Source organism: Diospyros lotus, chromosome 4, assembly GCF_014633365.1.
Source record: "Diospyros lotus cultivar Yz01 chromosome 4, ASM1463336v1, whole genome shotgun sequence".
NCBI lineage: Eukaryota > Viridiplantae > Streptophyta > Magnoliopsida > Ericales > Ebenaceae > Diospyros > Diospyros lotus.
Window position 1 is genome coordinate 12849457 of NC_068341.1, and position 17616 is coordinate 12867072.

General features: G+C 37.1%; 1 protein-coding gene across 4 annotated transcripts in view; it reads left to right on the top strand.

The window, feature by feature from the left end:
• The first annotated feature begins 3049 nt into the window (after window positions 1–3049).
• LOC127800449 (sucrose transport protein SUC4) overlaps window positions 3050–17616 on the top strand; it is a 44475-nt gene continuing 29908 nt past the window's right edge. Inside the window, exon 1 of one of the 4 annotated variants that reach the window (XM_052335065.1) lies at window positions 3050–3827. In XM_052335065.1, coding sequence (XP_052191025.1) covers window positions 3326–3827 — 502 coding nt within the window. In that variant the 5' untranslated portion in view covers window positions 3050–3325. The remainder of the gene's footprint in view (window positions 3828–17616) is intronic. The other 3 variants (XM_052335066.1, XM_052335067.1, XM_052335064.1) reach the window with 3 other exon arrangements.

Sequence of the window (17616 nt, forward strand, 5' to 3'; positions counted from 1 at the left end):
TCTCAGGCATCTTGATTATTTCATATTTTAATTTAAAAAGTATTTTAATATTATATTAATATAATTTTATCTTACTTATTTTAACAAATGTTATGATACAATAGGAATATTCAAAATAAATGGGTAAGGGAATGAGGATAGGTTCTGCCACCCAAACTGTTATTGATGTATTTATATACATAAGTATATATTATTTCATCTAATAATATATTGTAATTCAAATTCTTTTATTATTAAATTATTATAAAATTATTTAAATAATAAATATGATTTTGTTAGAGTGGTATATGTCAAGTAGGGGTGTGTATAAAATCGGGTTAATCGATTTAACCGACTCGACCTGTTCGATCGGTTCGATTATCTATTATGGGCAGTTTTGATTCGATTACTAATTGTAAAAAAATTCAGGTAGTCGATTCAATTCAAATGTTTGGGCAAAAATAACCGCAAAATTAAATCGACCAAACTTGATAAGGTTGAGATCACATTGCCCCCCCTATTACCCAAGTCCATTCTTTCTTCTTGCACACCAAATACCTCAAGATCGCCTCACCCCCCACCCGTTGAAGTATCGAACCCTAGGTTGCTGGCTAACCCTCACATTGTCATCGTCGTCGGCTTCTCCCCCACCAACACCCAGCTCTCCTACACCTGATATCTCAAGAGTCACCCCCACTTATTGAATGTGACAACAAACCCTAACCCATTTCACCATCATTTTGCCGTCAACGATTTGGTTGGTTTTGCCATCAATAATTTGAGAAAGTAATACGGTTTCAGCAACTTAATCATCGCGTGGTTTTGATTGTCATGTCCGATTTGGTTGGTTTCTCTTATTATTTGTTTAATCTTTTGATGCTTTCACGTGGCTCTGCGAATTCGTTGTTTTTGTTTTGTGATTTGGTTTATAGTATCACATAGGCTTAAACATTCCATGTATTTATCTATTCTCTTATATTTTTAAGTAGTTGAAATGGTATAGTTTGACAAGATTCAAATGATATTTTGATTCATGAGAGGTTTTGGGGGTATGTTTCTGGTTTAGTTCGATTTTTGAGGTAAGTTTCTAGTTTGGTTTTCGGTTCGATTAGTTCAAAATCAAAATCAATCAATTCAATTTCGATTAGTATATTGAGTTTGTTTGGTTATATCCTTAAGGGTAGTTCAATTCAATTAACTAAAATCAAGCGATTCGATTCAATTAGAATCGAATACACATTCCTAATGTCAAGTACATTAATTTCCATCAAATACTTATTACCCTATAAATATAATATGAAGATGATGGGTTAAATAAAATATACTAAAAAATACAAGTATAAAATCAAGAACAAGTACAAAAATAAATAGAGAAATTCTCTACTAATACGTTATCGATTATCATCGCTACAAAAAATCGTTTTCAAGATTGGAGCTAAGATTTGTGGTCAACTATGACAATTAAATATGATTATCTAAGAAATTAAAGAATTGATAATATTTATATTACTATAATATTAATATTATCATTATTTGTATTACCGTCATTTTATAATTCTTTTTACCTAGAAAAAAATATTATTTTTTAAATTTTTGCTAAAATTTTATATCAAACTTTTAAACATATAATATAATTTTGTAAAAGTAAATTGCTTTATACGAGTATGAGTTTAACGAGATATATGGAACATTGACCCCACTTGTTGTTCTTAAACCAAAGGAAGGTATAAACTAGATTAATATTTTTAAAATATTATATTACTACTCTAATTTAATTTCATAAACTTACAATCACACCACTTTCTAATTAATTTTTATTTATCAAAAAAAAGTAAACTGCCCATTTTTCTTAATTAGCTTTTGTAATTTTTAGTGGGGCCAGTTGAAGTTTTTCAAATTAGAGTTAACTTTATCATATAAAAACATTATAATTATATACATAATGAAAGGAAAATTCAAGGCAATTAACCCCACTCACCCTATTTTACAGCACATATAGTTTATTGATTACTACAGTAATTATTATTAAGGGGTAAAAAAGAAATGTTTAAAGTATATTTAAATAAGGTCTGGTTAGAAGGCTAAGACCCTCTAATTCTAATCAGACAGCTCCATTGATTTGTTATTTGACTTTAATCATAACCATTGGATGCTCATTAGACTTTGAGGGTGACAACTGACCAATAATCATGGTGTCTTCGTTGGCAACTTTTAATTAAGCACGTGGAATGAATTGGCTTTTATTTTTGCAATTCCCTAAGCCAAGGTTATTTTAACCGTATTTATATTATCTTTTAATATATTTAATACAATCACTTTCTGATGGGAGTGCACTCATCAATTACTTTTTTTTTTATTATCAGAATAGCAATATTTTTAATAAGTAAAAAATAATATCCATTAGAAAATACCAAGTCAGCCTTGTTATAACATCTCACCCACATCACGCAAAAAAGAAAAAGAAAAAGAAAAAAAAAACGAGCTCACCCTAATTCACACTTTTAAATAAATTATGGTATAATTATCGTATAGTGTTTACTAATTCTTATTGAATCATGTTACATATACAATATTTTTATATATCTTACGTTATATAAGGGAGTATTATAATCAAAATATCATGCGCTTCACGCGTTTTATGAGGGACTTTTTTTGTTATTGATACACCTTTATATAATTCAAGATGTATATAAAGATATAGTAATAATATTTTTTATTCTTATTTAAAAATATAAAATAAAAATTATAAATGCACGCACCTGTGTAACCGTAGGCAGAAAAGCCGAAAGCAGTACAGCTGTGAGCGTGGGTGCCGATTCTCGCAGAAGTCCAAGAAATGCAAACGTCATTGAAACTGCAAATAATTAACGTTGACGAGGACAATTTTGTCATTTAATATAAGGACGTGATTTCGGTTTGGGAAGACGCTCTAAATAATAATAATTAAAAACAAAATTAGACACAAAAAACTCGGGGATTGGAACAACGCACAGTTCCAGTCCAAGTTAGTAGTATAAACCGATCAAAAGTATCACCCGCCCCGCCCCGCCCTCGGACACAACTTTATCCCCAATGTACGCTCGCTATTACAATTTCTGCCCTTCCTTTCATTCCTGCGGACACGTTTATCCCTTGTTGCCTGTCCCAAATCCGTAATTATTCTCTGAAGTAAGGGCATTTCTTTCCGCTTTACATAATAGTTTGGTTTGGTTCTCCACTCCCCACTTTCCACCACCAGACCACCAGGAGACGCTTCCCACACACGGTCTCAACAGAATCCATTGTAGAGAGAGAAATCCTAGACGGACATATATAGATATAGAGAGAGGAGGGGGAGGAGAGTCTGATGAAGTTACCGGAAGGCGATCGTCGGCGATCCAGGGATCGGCCGGCGGTCCGGGAGCCTCCGGTGGCCAGGGTGCCGCTGAGGAAGCTCTTCAGAGTCGCATCGGTGGCCTGCGGCATACAGTTCGGGTGGGCTCTGCAGCTGTCGCTGTTGACGCCTTACGTTCAGGAGCTCGGAATTCCTCACGCTTGGGCTAGCGTGATTTGGCTCTGCGGCCCGCTGTCTGGTTTCTTCGTCCAGCCACTGGTCGGCCACACGAGCGACCGGTGCACCAGTAGGTTCGGCCGCCGGAGACCTTTCATCATCGCCGGAGCTTTGTCGATCGTAATCGCCGTGCTCGTCGTCGGCTACTCCGCCGATCTCGGATGGTTGTTCGGTGATAGTGCGAGAAGTGGAACTAAGGTCGGAGCGATCGCTGCTTTTGTGTTAGGATTTTGGTTACTGGATGTTGCCAACAACATGACTCAGGGACCTTGCAGAGCTTTGCTCGCCGATCTTACCGGTAATTACAGAGATATAATACACTTTATGTTCATATTCATATGACATGCTTCCTTATATTGCTATTGTTTCATACTTAATTTGGCTCATATTTTTGTTGCAAAATATTGCACCTTGTTACTGTTGAATACTTGAACGAAACCCTAATTAGGCCGCTGGTGGAGTTTCTCTTCTCTTCTGATGACTGGAAAACGATACGACGGCCCTGTTCCAACTTCTTAATTGATTATGCTGTTTTATTTCGATTTATTTGATGTGTCTTGTATAAATTCTTAACCGATATTTAACAGCGGCCCAGGAATTTTTTACCAAAACAGCAATATTTTAAAAAAGGATAATGATTTTTCTGCCCCCAGATGTCTCCAATTGGGGTGCTGTGGAGGGTTAAAAAAGGGGGAAGGGGGATTTCGGCAAATATTGGGGGCACAAAAATCATTATCCTTTTTTAAGAAATCCAAAATAGTATCTAAGTAATGATTTTGGATCGAAAACAAACCACAATTAAACCATTAACCATACAAATGAACATAGAAATTTAACATGAAAAACCCAAATCGAAAAAAATCACAGGCAAAAAGAATAAAATATCAGTATGATGATATTGGTACAATAATTCTAGGGGATTTGGGAACCTATTTATAGACCTAATACTCATTTGTAGATGTACACAAAAAATTATATCTTAATCAGAATATGAGTTAAGAAGATAAGTTTTCAAATGAGATAAATCTCAATCCCAATCAAATTTGACATCTTAATTATGGATTCTCACTGACTTCACCAATTAGCCATTTTAACCAAATGGCTTCTTTAATAGCCTTCAATAGTAGATGCGGCAACAGTGGATTGTAATGTAGCCTTCTAAGTAATAGCACAACCATAAATGGTGAAAACATATCTAGTAAGTGATCTTCTCTTGTTAGGATCTCCTTCAAAATTAGAATCAACAAAACCTATAACTCTATTTCTAGTCTTTCCAAACTGTAAATAAGCATCAGCGGTACCACGCAAATATCGAAAAATCCATTGGACTACCTTCTGATGTTCTTTATCAGGGTTAGCCATGTATTTATTAACCATGCTCACTACATGAGCCAAATCTGGACGTGTACAAATCATAGCATACTTGAGACAACTTACTGCACTAGAATATGAAATTCTCAACATTTTGTTAATTTCAACATCTAATTGAGGAGACAAGCTGGATGAAAGCTTAAAATGTGCAGGCAATGGAGTACTTACTGGTTTAGCCTTTTGCATGTTGAATTTAGTCAGAACTTTCTTAATGTATCCCTTTTGACACATATATAATTTACCTGCCTCTTTGTTCCTTGAAATTTGCATTCCAAGTATCTTCTTTGCTGCTCCCAAATCTTTCATCTCAAATTCCTTGTTGAGTTGAGCTTTTAATCTCCTTATCTTATCTTTATTCTTCGATGCTACTAGTATATCATTAACATATAAAAGCAGATATATAAAGAACTCATTCTTGTTCATTTTAAAATATAAACAATTATCATAATTGTATCTATTAAAATTATGCTTTGTTATAAAGGAGCCAAACCTTTTGTACCATTGTCGAGGAGATTTTTTTAGGCCAAGTAGTTAAATGCAAATGGATATTCAAGAAGAAAGAAGGTACACCAAGAGTTGGAAAAGCAAGGTTTAAAACTAGACTCGTAGCGCAGGGGTATAGTCAGATTCTAAGTGTGGACTTCACAGATGTATTTTTTCCAGTTGTGAAACACAGTTCTATCCAGACATTATTTGGTATTGCGGCCATTCAAGATCTTGAACTTGAACAGTTGGATGTTAAGACAACTTTTTTACATGGAGAACTTGATGAGTATATCTGTATGCAACAACCAGAGGGTTTTGAAGTTCCAGTCAAAGAAGACTTATCCTTGGGTAGTTTCATTAACTTTCAAGTAGCATTTTTGTGTAAGGATTTCATCTCTTCTTGCATTGTTGCAATTCATCTCTTAGACTCAACACAACTAACTGTTTCGGAATAAGTGAAAACCTGTTCACTATAGTCAATATCTTCAACCACACTGAAAGCATAGGCAACAAGATCAACCTTTGCATACATTTGAGGAGGTTTGGTATTTCTTCTGAGCCTATCCTTATCAATACAATATTCTGATTGACTGGCACTTTCTTTTGGGCTTGACTTAATCTGAGATGACGATTAAGATATATGACTCTTATCAATTTCAAGTTCCACCTGAACGTCAAAACTCTGTTGACCTGTACGGTTAGATTCTTTTGCAGACAAACCACGAAGCATAACAATTTTCCCATCATCAACATGAACAAATGCAAGGCATCCAAATTTTTTTAAATTAGAATAACTTGCAAGAGTACCAGACGATACCTCTTATGGAGTTTTCTTACCATGAGCAAAGGAAGGAGACTGATTGACCATAAAACATGTCATGTTTGTAGTTTCAACCCAAAATGACTTAGACAGACCATAATTAGATAGCATACAACGTATATTTTCTATTAAAGTTCTATTTATCCGCTCGATTACACCATTTTACTGTGGCATAACTGGAACTATTAAATGCTTTGGAATTCTTTCTTTCCTGTAGAAATCATTAAATTCATTTAAACAAAATTCTAAACCATTATCAGATAGAGACGCTTAATTTATCTTTCAGTTTGTTTTTTAATCATAGTTTTCTACTGTTTGAAAGTAGTAAAAACATCAGTCTTTTGTTTCAAAAAAAATATCCAAACTTTCCTAGAAAAATCATCAATCAAAATCAACATATATCTGGTACAACCTTTAGAGGGTACTTTGGTAGGATCTCAGAGATCAGAAAGTACATAGTCCAATATCCCTTTTGTATTGTGAATACTTTTATTAAATCTAACTCGTTTTTGCTTACCAAACATACAATACTCATAGAACTTCAGTTTTCTAGTACTCTGCCCTTTAAGAAGTTCTCTTTTACTCAATCTAGCCATACCTATTTCACTCATATGTCTAAGAGGCATATGTCGCAATTGAGTGATATCGGTATTAGACAAAGAAGAAGTAGAAATATCAGCATCACCTGTAACAGTAGAACCCTGCAAAACATATAATCTACCATACTGCTTTTTACCTTTCATTATAACAAGAGTATGTTTACTGACCTTGATGACTCCATCTTAAGATTTCTCTTAAGATCGGGAATATGTCGGACATCAGTTAAAATTCTAACAATGCCATCGAACGTCTTAATTTAAATGGGTGTTAAGGATCCAATATTCACAAGGCTTGGTAATTTTATTAGTTACCATCATAAGTTCTCCCATCACTATTGTTATCTTCAACAACATTGGTTTTACCGAAAGTCTTTGGTTGTTTTCTTTTCTTGTCAAATTCCTATCTCTTAAGTTTGTTCTGCAGTTTATAACACTCCTTTTTTATGTGTCATTTCCTTTTACAATAATTATAGGTTTTCTCTTTATTTTTAAAGTTGGATATACTTTTTCCTTTGGCACAAGAATTTATATAATGGGTTCTCACTCTAATCAATAGTCTTTTCTTGATTTTTGGAATTTTCCAATAATTGCTTTTCAATTTTCTCTTTTGAGAACAAAGTATCATAAACTTTATCTAAAGTAAGAGTGTTATGGTTGGAGTATAGTGTCTCTAAAAGTTGAATACGAGACTGGCAGAGAACATAACGAAATTAAGTCCAAATCTTCATCATCATATTTAACCTCCATACTTTCCAAATCAGAAACAATTTCCTTAAAAGCTATTAAATGGCTTTCAATAGATGTACCTTATGTCATTCGATGAGAATTTAACCTCTGTTTGATATGCAACTTATTGGTCAAACTTTTAGTCATTCACAACTATTCCGGTTTCAACCATAAAGCAACAATAGATTTTTCTTTCATTTTTTTTTTTTCAAAATTCGATTCGATATAGTGTTCTAAAATGCGGCCTAGGCGTTAGGCAGCCCTTGGCCACCGCGATTTCCTGCAAATTGGCACCCCTAGGTGCCGGGCCCTATTAATTGGGCCCAATTAGCACCTAGCCACCTAGGTCACCTAGACGAGTTTGGATTTCCCCTATTTTCCCTTTCCCTTTTATATCTTCTCGTCGATTTCTCTCTCTTGTCACCGCCGCCACCAATCGTCTCATCGCTTTCTCTCTCTCATTGCCACCACCAATCGTCCTTCTCAACCATGTTATCGGCTCTTGCTGCCTATCTCCTTGTCGGTTCAGCCACTTCGCCGCCAATCTTCTTGTCGCTTTCTCTCTCTCGTCTCCGCCGCCAATCGTCCTTTTTAGCCACGTTCTTGTTGCCTATCTCCTTGCTGGTTTTCGCTCTTCTTCCTGTGGTACGATATGAGGCCTAGCTTTGATTTTCACTTTTCAGCTCTTTCATCATTTGTTTAGCTTTTTTCATCAAGAAGCTTCGATTTCAGCTCTTTCTAGGTTTGAGCTTATTTCATCATTTTTGTAGCTCTTCTCAAGAAGCTTCGATTTTTGCAGCTTTTCTCACTTGTCTTTCCAACTTACAGCAAAAAGTTAAAAAAAAAAAAAAGCAGCAGTTCTTCTAGGCGGCTTAGGCGCTAGGCCCCAGTTTGGTGCTCGACTAGCGCCTAATGCATTTTAAAACACTGATTCAATAAATGCAAATGTATCTAAGATAAGGCCTTATGATCCTTACGTTGTTTTTCTTTAGTACTTCATGATTGTGGTATTTTATCAAAGTCCAAAAGTGCATCATCTAAATTCATTTGTGCCATAATTGCACACATCTTAACCTATCATTGTGAAAACGTAATATTCTAGTCCAACAATGGAATATCATAATTTAAGGTAGCCATTACGAAGATCAAATAATCTCAAATAATATCAAATGATTGATAAATAAAATCCCAATAGAAAACATACCAGGATAGCAGATTTGGATAGCAAATTTGGGCTGGATAGATCTGGCTGGTTGGATTTGGTTTGATGGATTAGATTTGAGCTGAATTTGACTGGATCTGGATCTTGGTAGGTTGGGCAGATTTGAACTAGATCTAGGCAAATGGATGACAGATTTGGGTAAAGCTTGAAGATTGGTTGGTATGGAGGATCTAATCGACGACAGTGATGGCAAAGGTTGAGGAGGCGTTGATGGCGATTGCAATGGCGAAGAGCACCAAACAATCGGATGACAAGGCAGAGGTCTGACGATGATCGACGATGAAGGACAGGCAATCGGAGAAGAACAGAGGTGGACGGTCGCAAGTCGATCAGCAAATGTGGAGGTTGCAAAGCTTAGGTGTTCGACGATGGAGGCAGGGGGCTTGTCGACGGTGACGTTGGAGGAGGGAGAAGACCGATGATCGTGGATGGTTGAGGAAGGCATACAGGCGTTCACTTGTCAGTCGTGATAATGAAGAATATGCAATTGGCGGTCGTCATCCAATCGGAAACGACAATTGGGAGGATCTTACGGTGGTCGATGATGACTAGAAGGCTGGTGGTGGTTGACGGCAGAGGCGGCGACAGTTGACTGCGGCTAGGCAGCTAGAAACTCTAGCACATGAAGATGATAAAGAGTTGTGGATCCAATAGCTGAAATTTGCCAAAAGTTGATGGTTTGATCCAATGGTTCTAATACTAGTTTGTAATGATTTTGGATCGAAAACAAACTACAATCAAACCATCAACCACACAATCGAACATAGAAATTTAAGGTAAAAAACTTATATCGGGAAAAATTACGGAGAAAAAGAACAAAATATCACTATGATGATATTGGTACAATAATTCCCGGGTATTGGTCACTTATTTATAGACCTAACACTCATCTGTAGATGTACATAATAAATTATATCTTGATCAAAAGATGAGCCAAGAAAATAAGTCTTCAAATGAGATAAATCTCAATCACAATCAAATTTGATATCCTAATCATAGTCAAATTCGAAATCTTAATTACGGTCAAATTAAGAATCCCAATCTCAGAAGAATTTGAATATTGGATCACAATTATCACACTCGAAAAATATTTACCAAATTCATATCCATTTTTCCACGTCACCTGTCACGTAGGAAGGGCTGGCCTGAGTGGCAATGGCTGTAAAGAGCAGCTGGTTTAGCCAGTTGTTTTTTGTTGGCCATTACCATGAAGGAAGCAGCTGTTATATGTCAAGTATGGAACAACTGGTCATACTAGGCGCTGAACAGTTGGTTGAATCAGTTGTCTATTTTTCGGCCATTGCCATGTGGGCGAACCTTCTTGTGTAGTGGGTGATGTGGCAGATAAGTGCTTGTTTGGTGAATATTCTCAAATGAAAAATGTTATTGGTACACCTTTGTATAGCCCCAGGTGTACACAAAGGTGTATCAATGACAAAAATGTCCCTCATGAGACGTATAGAGGCGCGTGAGGTGCATGGAGGTGAGGGGTATTTTGGTCATAATATCCCTTTGTGTAGTTCAAGATGTACAAAAATATGTACATCTAGCATGATTCATTCTCAAATATGTGCAATTTTTTGGATTTTTTAAAATAGTTCTATTTTAATAAAAAATTCAACTTTTTTGTTTTATTTTCTTGGTTAAACAATATCTGAATAATGCGCAAAAATGAACATAACCTTTTCTTTATTGGTAACAGATTCATGTTATGTAATTGTGTTCTACTTTTTGTTACAATGTGATTTATTAAGAGCTTTATCCTTAGATTCTTGCATGGGTAGAAGCAAAAGATGATACTCAAACACAACCTGTCATTGCCTTATTTTTCAATTTTTAATTTTTTGGGGGACAAGTATGACTTGTCTCTACCTATTATCTCTTCGTATTTGAGTCCTTAATTTCGATTTAAAAAGATCCAAATCTACCTATATTCAATTTGGATAGGGCTATTGAATGAGGAATATGAAGGGTTTAGCAACATTTCAAAACAATTAAGGGAAAATTGCTATTACCACCCCTACGGTTTGACTTAATTGTAAGTACCCCTTCCCATGTTCTGGAAATAGAATAACCCCTCTTGCTATTAAACAGAAGGAAAAATGACCATTTTACCCTTCTTTTTTTCTCATCTGATTTGAGAAAAATAAAAAGAAAGAATCAACCAATGGTCATTGAGAAGTACCGACCATTGTTGTAGCTAGATGAACATCTGGGTTTGATTCTGAACCTGGGTTTGAAATTGTGTGTGTGTGTGTGTGAGAGAGAGAGAGAGAGAGAGAGATGAACCCCAAAAATCTTGGGGTTCATCTACATGATGAGCCCATTTGGCTTGATAATGGGTTCATCTATGCAATAAACCCATATTTTTGGAGAGAGAGAGATTGATTACTACCAGTGCAGTCATAGTTGCTGGAGAAGAGTCATCATTGTTGTTGGAGAAGAGCTGTTGTCATTGGCCTTTATTGGGGAACGAGAGAGAATGAGAAGAGAGTGAGAAAGGAGAAACATGAGAAAGAAGGAAAGGGCCTTCAAATTATAAGGGTATTTTGATTATTTTTTAATGTTTAAATGGGGGTTAACTAATGACGGGAAAAATTGCAACATAGCATTAAATGTCAGGGGTACTTGCTGTATTTTCTTAGACGTCAAAAGTGGTTCTTGGAATTATCCTAAAACTCAGGGATATAGTGTGTAATTTTTCCAATAATTAATTATATAAATAAAATAATTATAACTTAAGTCTAGAATAAAAGAAAAAGCTTAAAAGAATGAAAAGAAATGATAGCCTAGTTGAATTGTCTGGTTTTGTTGGTCAAATTTTTTTTGGCTACCCTACATTAGTTGGATGTTTGGTAGTTGATAATTTTGGTCTGCTTCAATTTTCAAAGGGGTAAATTACACCTGATACTCTTGAGGTTTGGCGAAAAGGTATGTGGTATCCTTGAATTTTTGGAAATGGCATGGACCTCACTTGGACTTTATTAAACTTATTTAACTTGTTTCACTTTTCCCCAGCCGTTACTTTATCACTATCAAAGTTTCAAAAATAACCAAAATGGCCTAACAATCAGTTTAATAGGCCATAACTATCTAGATCAATGTATAAATTGGGTCAGAATGCCATATTGGATAACCATATGCACCCGAAACAAATTTGGATCTCACTAAACCATCTTGGTCATGGTGTGGATGATAAAAAAAACCAAATGGGTTAACAGTACACCTGAATTGAACAAATCATGAACTAAAATGCTTAATTGCCCAAATCAGGAGCTAAATCAGAAGGGGAAAAAAAATAAAAACAAACCCGAAGCAAATTTGGATCTCACTAAACCCATCTTGGTCATGGTGTGGATGATAAAAAATCGCTGGGTTACAGTTCACTTGAATTGAACAAATCATGAACTAAAAATGCTTGAGCTCCCAAATCAGGAGCTAAATCAGAAGGGAAAAAAACCCCCAAGTCAATTGAATAAAACACTTCAACCTAGTTCAATTAGCTGGCTGATATTGTGCTGTACAAAAGAGGCCTCAAATTTTGGTCAACAGCAAGGGGGTTCTCCAACCTTGCTCAGTGGTGTTTCAAGGTAGTTTGATGGTGTTGCAACTATTGAATGACGATAGCCTTCCTAACTAGTTATGAAGATTTCCTGTGTAACTGTTATAGTGGGTGGTGGAGGGGCTAAGATTGTTTAGTGTGCCCTCGGTGCTAGTCTTCCTTGATGGGTTTGCTTGATCCACACAGGTCAGATCCTTGATGGGTTGCACCTGAACAGGTTGATTCGACCATAACAGAAATAAAATTTCTTTGACTGTGATTCTCCTTCAACGAACAGAAAATTTTCTGTATTTAAAAATTCTTTTTGCTAAAACAAATGTAGGAATTATGATTGTTGGGGCTTTGTTACCACTTGTTAAGCAATCAACTATGATACCATTTGTTAGATATCAATCTGATATCACTTAATACAGAATAAAACAAATATAGAAATAAATTTTGTTAACACTCATACAAGAACAAGATCAGAATTAGAGACAAACAAATTTTAATGTGGTATGTCGGCAAATATGGTTTCCAATCCTATAGATTATGATTGATTGATTTATTTATAAGGAATGTATCTTTTGTATCTTGTAGATTTAGATTAATTGTTTCTATAAGTTGCTGTATCCTAAAGTTGTATAGGTTTCCTAATCTAGGTTTTAGAATCTTTCTTTAAATGTTTTTTGGCAACTTCCTAATTCTAATAGGAAGCTGGTGTATAAATTGAATCAGCCTCTTTTGAGGTGAATAAGACAATAAGGAAGAATTCCATTGTCCTTCTTTTCGTGACATGGTATCAAAGCCATAGAAGCACTAATCCAGCTTCGATCATAGCCTGTTTTTCAATCTTCCTTTATCAAACCTTCCTTCTCCTTCTTGGCATCACATCTATTACGCATGATCCTATGCCCAAATCTGAAGATTCCGGCCATGCGATTGAGGTTCCATCTACTGAAACTCAGTTTGCTGGGACTCATGGTAGTGGTATAGGGGGAGAATTACAAAACCTTCAAGTAGCTTACTAGTTGAACGGTAAAAATTACTTAAAGTGGTCCCAGCTAATTTGCACCTTTTTTAAAGGGAAAGGGAAACTCAGCCACTTGTTGGGAACATGTCTTAAAGAGACGGATCTAGCATTTGGAGCATGGGATGAAGAAGACTCCTTGGTAATGTCTTGGCTCTAGAATTCAATGGTTCCAGAGATCAATGACACGATTATGTTCTTGACAACGGCGAAGGATAGTTGGGATGCAATAAGTCTCACATACTCTAAAGTTTGTGATGCAGCCTAAATCTATGAAATAAAAGCGAAGGCAGCAACAACCAAATAGTGAACAAGGACCATCATTGAGTATGCTAACCTGCTGCAAACACTATGGCAAGAACTTGACCACTACTAGTGCTTGAAGATGAAGTGTAGTGAGGATGTAGCCCTCAGTGTTTTAAAAGGCGCTAGGCGCTAGTCGGGCGGCAAGCTGCCGCCTAGCGCCTAGGCCGCCTAGGCGGGGCCTAGGCGGCGCCTAGAAAATTTAATATTTTTTTTTAATTTTTTACAATTTTTTTCTTAATATATTATTTTTTTCCCCACCTTAGCCCCCACCCCCTCAAATTTCAGCGCGACTCCCCCCCAACCAAATTTCACAGTGTTCTCTCTTTCTCTCTCATACCTGCCTCCTCCGAGCACGTCGCTGCCCCTCGCCATTGCCAATCGGACCGTTTGCCTCCTCCGAGCACATCGCTGCCCTCTGCCATTGCCAATCGGACCGTCTGCCTCATTCAATCAAATTGTTGCCCCCCGCCAATGCCAATCAGATCGTCGCTGTGTTACCACAGGTAAGTCCGAAGGCTGTTCCAGTCCCTGTCCAGCGGCGGCAATGGTGACGGCGACGATAGAGTCGGGCGACCCAGGCCGATGCGGTGGCGGCGGTTGCGACGATCATCACTGATGGAGTCGGGTGAGAGGTCTCGAGCCCAAACCACGTCTGGGCGGCCAAGGCGACGCCTTGTCGCATCGGCCGCCTAGGAGCCACCCGAGCCCGATTAATTGGGTCGGCGCCTAAGGGGCCGATTTGGAGGAACTTGCGGCGGCTAGGGGCCGCCTAACGCCTCTTCGCCGCCTAGGCGGCCGTCTAGGCCGCCTTTTAGAACACTGGCAGCCCTACACAAACGATTTGTGGAGAAAGAGAGGATCTATGATTTTCTAGCTGGCCTCAACCTCAAATTTGATGCGATAAAGAGTACAAATCCTCAATAAGGAGAATTTGCCTTCCTTGAAATTGAATGAAGCTATATCTTTGATTAGAGCAGAAGAAGGAAAAATGGGTGTCATGTTAGAAACCCCTTCTAGAGAAGGTTATGCTCTAGTCTCCTTGAAGGCTAATAATCCTAATAGAGGGCCTAGAGAAAAAAAGAAATCAGTAGATAAGGATTCTTTGTGGTGTACTTTCTACAAAAAACCTAGGCATACCATAGACAAATGCTGGAAGCTACATGGGAAACCACCTAAGGGAGGATCAGTGAGAAGTTCAATGCAAGGACAGGGGTACATGGCCAATTCCCAGTCACCTGAACCAAGAGATTTAGAACAAGGAGAGGTCCAAGAGCTAAAAAAGTCAGAAATTGACCGGCTAAGAAGTTTCTTGGGATCCCTTGACAAGAAGACTGACAAGGGCACATGCTCTCTTGCTGTCACAGGTAATACCTCTTTTTCTTATTTCCTACAAGCTTCAGAAATTATGCACCAGAATTCTTGGGTCTTAGATTCTGGTGCCTCGGACCACATGACTCCTTATCCTCATCTGTTTATCTCTTATTACCCATGTCCTAGTTCCAGAAAAATCACAATGGCAAATGGTTCTCTCACCACTATTGCAAGCTAAGGGGATATTTTCCTTAATAAAAATCTTACTTTGAAAAATGTTCTTTATGTCCCCAAGCTGTTCACCAACCTAATATCTATCCAAAAATTCATTGAGGATATTAACTGTCATGTCTTGTTTCATTCAAATATCTGTGAGATTCAGGAGCAGGGCAAGAAGAGGATGAATGGGCTTGCTAGGGCCAGAGAATGACTCTACTATCTTGAGGAACTTGATAGGCAGGACAAACAAAGATTTTTCTCTCAAGTGTCATGCCTAGTTCAGTCCAATTCAGATCAGTTTTGGTTGCACCATTATAGGCTTGGTCATCCTTCTTTTCATACCCTTAAGTTGATGTTTCTTGATTTAGCTAGAAATCTAGAAATAGAAAACTTTCACTGTTCTGTGTGTGAGTTTGCAAAACATAAAAGAGTGTCTTTTCCCTTATCAAATAAAAAAATTTGATTCTCCTTTTTCTCTAATCCATAGTGATATTTGGGGTCCATCAAATGTCCCCAACATTTCCGGGGCAACATGGTTTGTCATATTTGTTGATGATTGTACTAGGGTTGTTTGGCTCTATTTGCTGAAAACAAAATCTGAAGTTAGCCAAAATTTTCCAACATTCTATAACATGATTCAAAACCAATTTGGTGTAGGGATAAAGAGATTTCGATCTGACAATGCTAAAGACTTTTTTAATCAATCCCTGTCACTGTTTTTCCAGAAAAAATGTATTATACATGAGTCCTCTTGTCCCTACACTTCCCAATAGAATGGGGTGGTAGAGAGGAAAAACGGACACCTATTAACCGTGGTTAGAGCCCTTCTAGTTCATCATCTTGTCCCTAAATACTATTGGGGGGAAGCAACCTGCCACTACTCTCATTAATAGGCTTCCTTCAAAAATCCTAGCATCTCATAGTCCAACTCAACTCCTAATTGATTATTTTCTTGATTTTCACACAACTAGTCATTGGCAACCTAAGATATTCGGGTGCATAGCCTATGTCCATATACCTGCTGTCAATAGAGGGAAGTTAGACCCTCGTGCCCTAAAATGTGTGTTCATTGGGTATTCTCCAACTCAGAAAGGGTTTCGATGATATCATCCCCCTACCAGAAAGTTTTTTGTGTCTGCTAATGTGAAACCACCTGGGAACCCTACAACATGCTCTAGCAATAGTTCCCTGCTTTTTACCTTGAGGTGAGTTCTGTGGGGGGAGTATTGATAGGCAACCCATAAAATTCCGCTACCAAAGATGTAAGAAACAAGGGCAGAATAGGGATTGAAAAGGCCACTGGATGTATGTGTAAGCCACAAATTCGGTTAAGGGGTAGAATGGGAAAAGCGATCATGGGAGGTATGTGCGAGCAAACAGATTCCATTGAGGAGGACTGGGGGAGCTAACAACCTATAAATAGGGAAGCAAATAGAATAGATAGGGGAATATTTTTTTGGTGAATATTGTGAGAGAGCTTTGACCTCTTGAATATCCATTCTTCTTTGATTTTGTTAATTCCCAGCATTGTAATTCCCTTTTATTCTCAGTAATACAAGCTAGACTATCATTAGAAGCCCGCCAATGACCAGCCAGATCCGAGAGATCCAAAATCAAATGTGATATTTTGTGATAATATTCGCTACACAAAATTAGGTTAGACTACATGCTTGTTTTTTGGAGAATATGCTAATCCAATTAGTATAAGGAAGCAACCAAATCCTGTGATTGGTGGAAATCCCTACTCTCCTCGAAAAAATGGGTAAGATCTTGTTTCGGTTGGAGCTTCGTACCTTATTCACCCATGGAATCAGAATTCCAAGAACAGTCCATGGAATCAAAACTCCATTGTCAAATCTCAGAGTTCAACTCAAAGAGGTGTAACTGTTCTAACAAAAAAGGATTTTGGAATGTCTAAGGAAGAAAACAGTATTAGGAAGGACGTTATTAATAAAGCATTACAGTCTCAGGAGTTCTTTCAAATGAAGCAGTTTAAGGGAAAGTCAAGATTATGAGAAATTGATTCACTGCTTACCTTAAATTTCGAGCAAAAGAAGTATTTTGATTTAGGCAGTATTGACAAGAAGGATGACTGCAATATCAAAGATGATACTGGCGGTGAAATGCATTCTCCAGAGGGAAACTATAATGTTCAGGTTGTTTGGACAATAGATCCAAAGGAACAATCTAATTCCTTTGAAAAAGAAGTTCATGAGGAGGATATTCAAGATGATATTATCGGAAGTTTGGATCAAGAGGTGACAGATTCAGCCAATCAATTCCCAAAATTGAAAGTAGATAATGGAGAACTTTCAAAGACAGAGATAAAAACATTTGGATCTTCGGAAGTTGAAATTCATTCGATATTTTGCAATGAACAATTGATAGGCAGTGATGTGAAGGAACTAGTTGCAGTTGTCAAGACTAATGATGTGCCTAGCGAGAGGTTCCAAGAG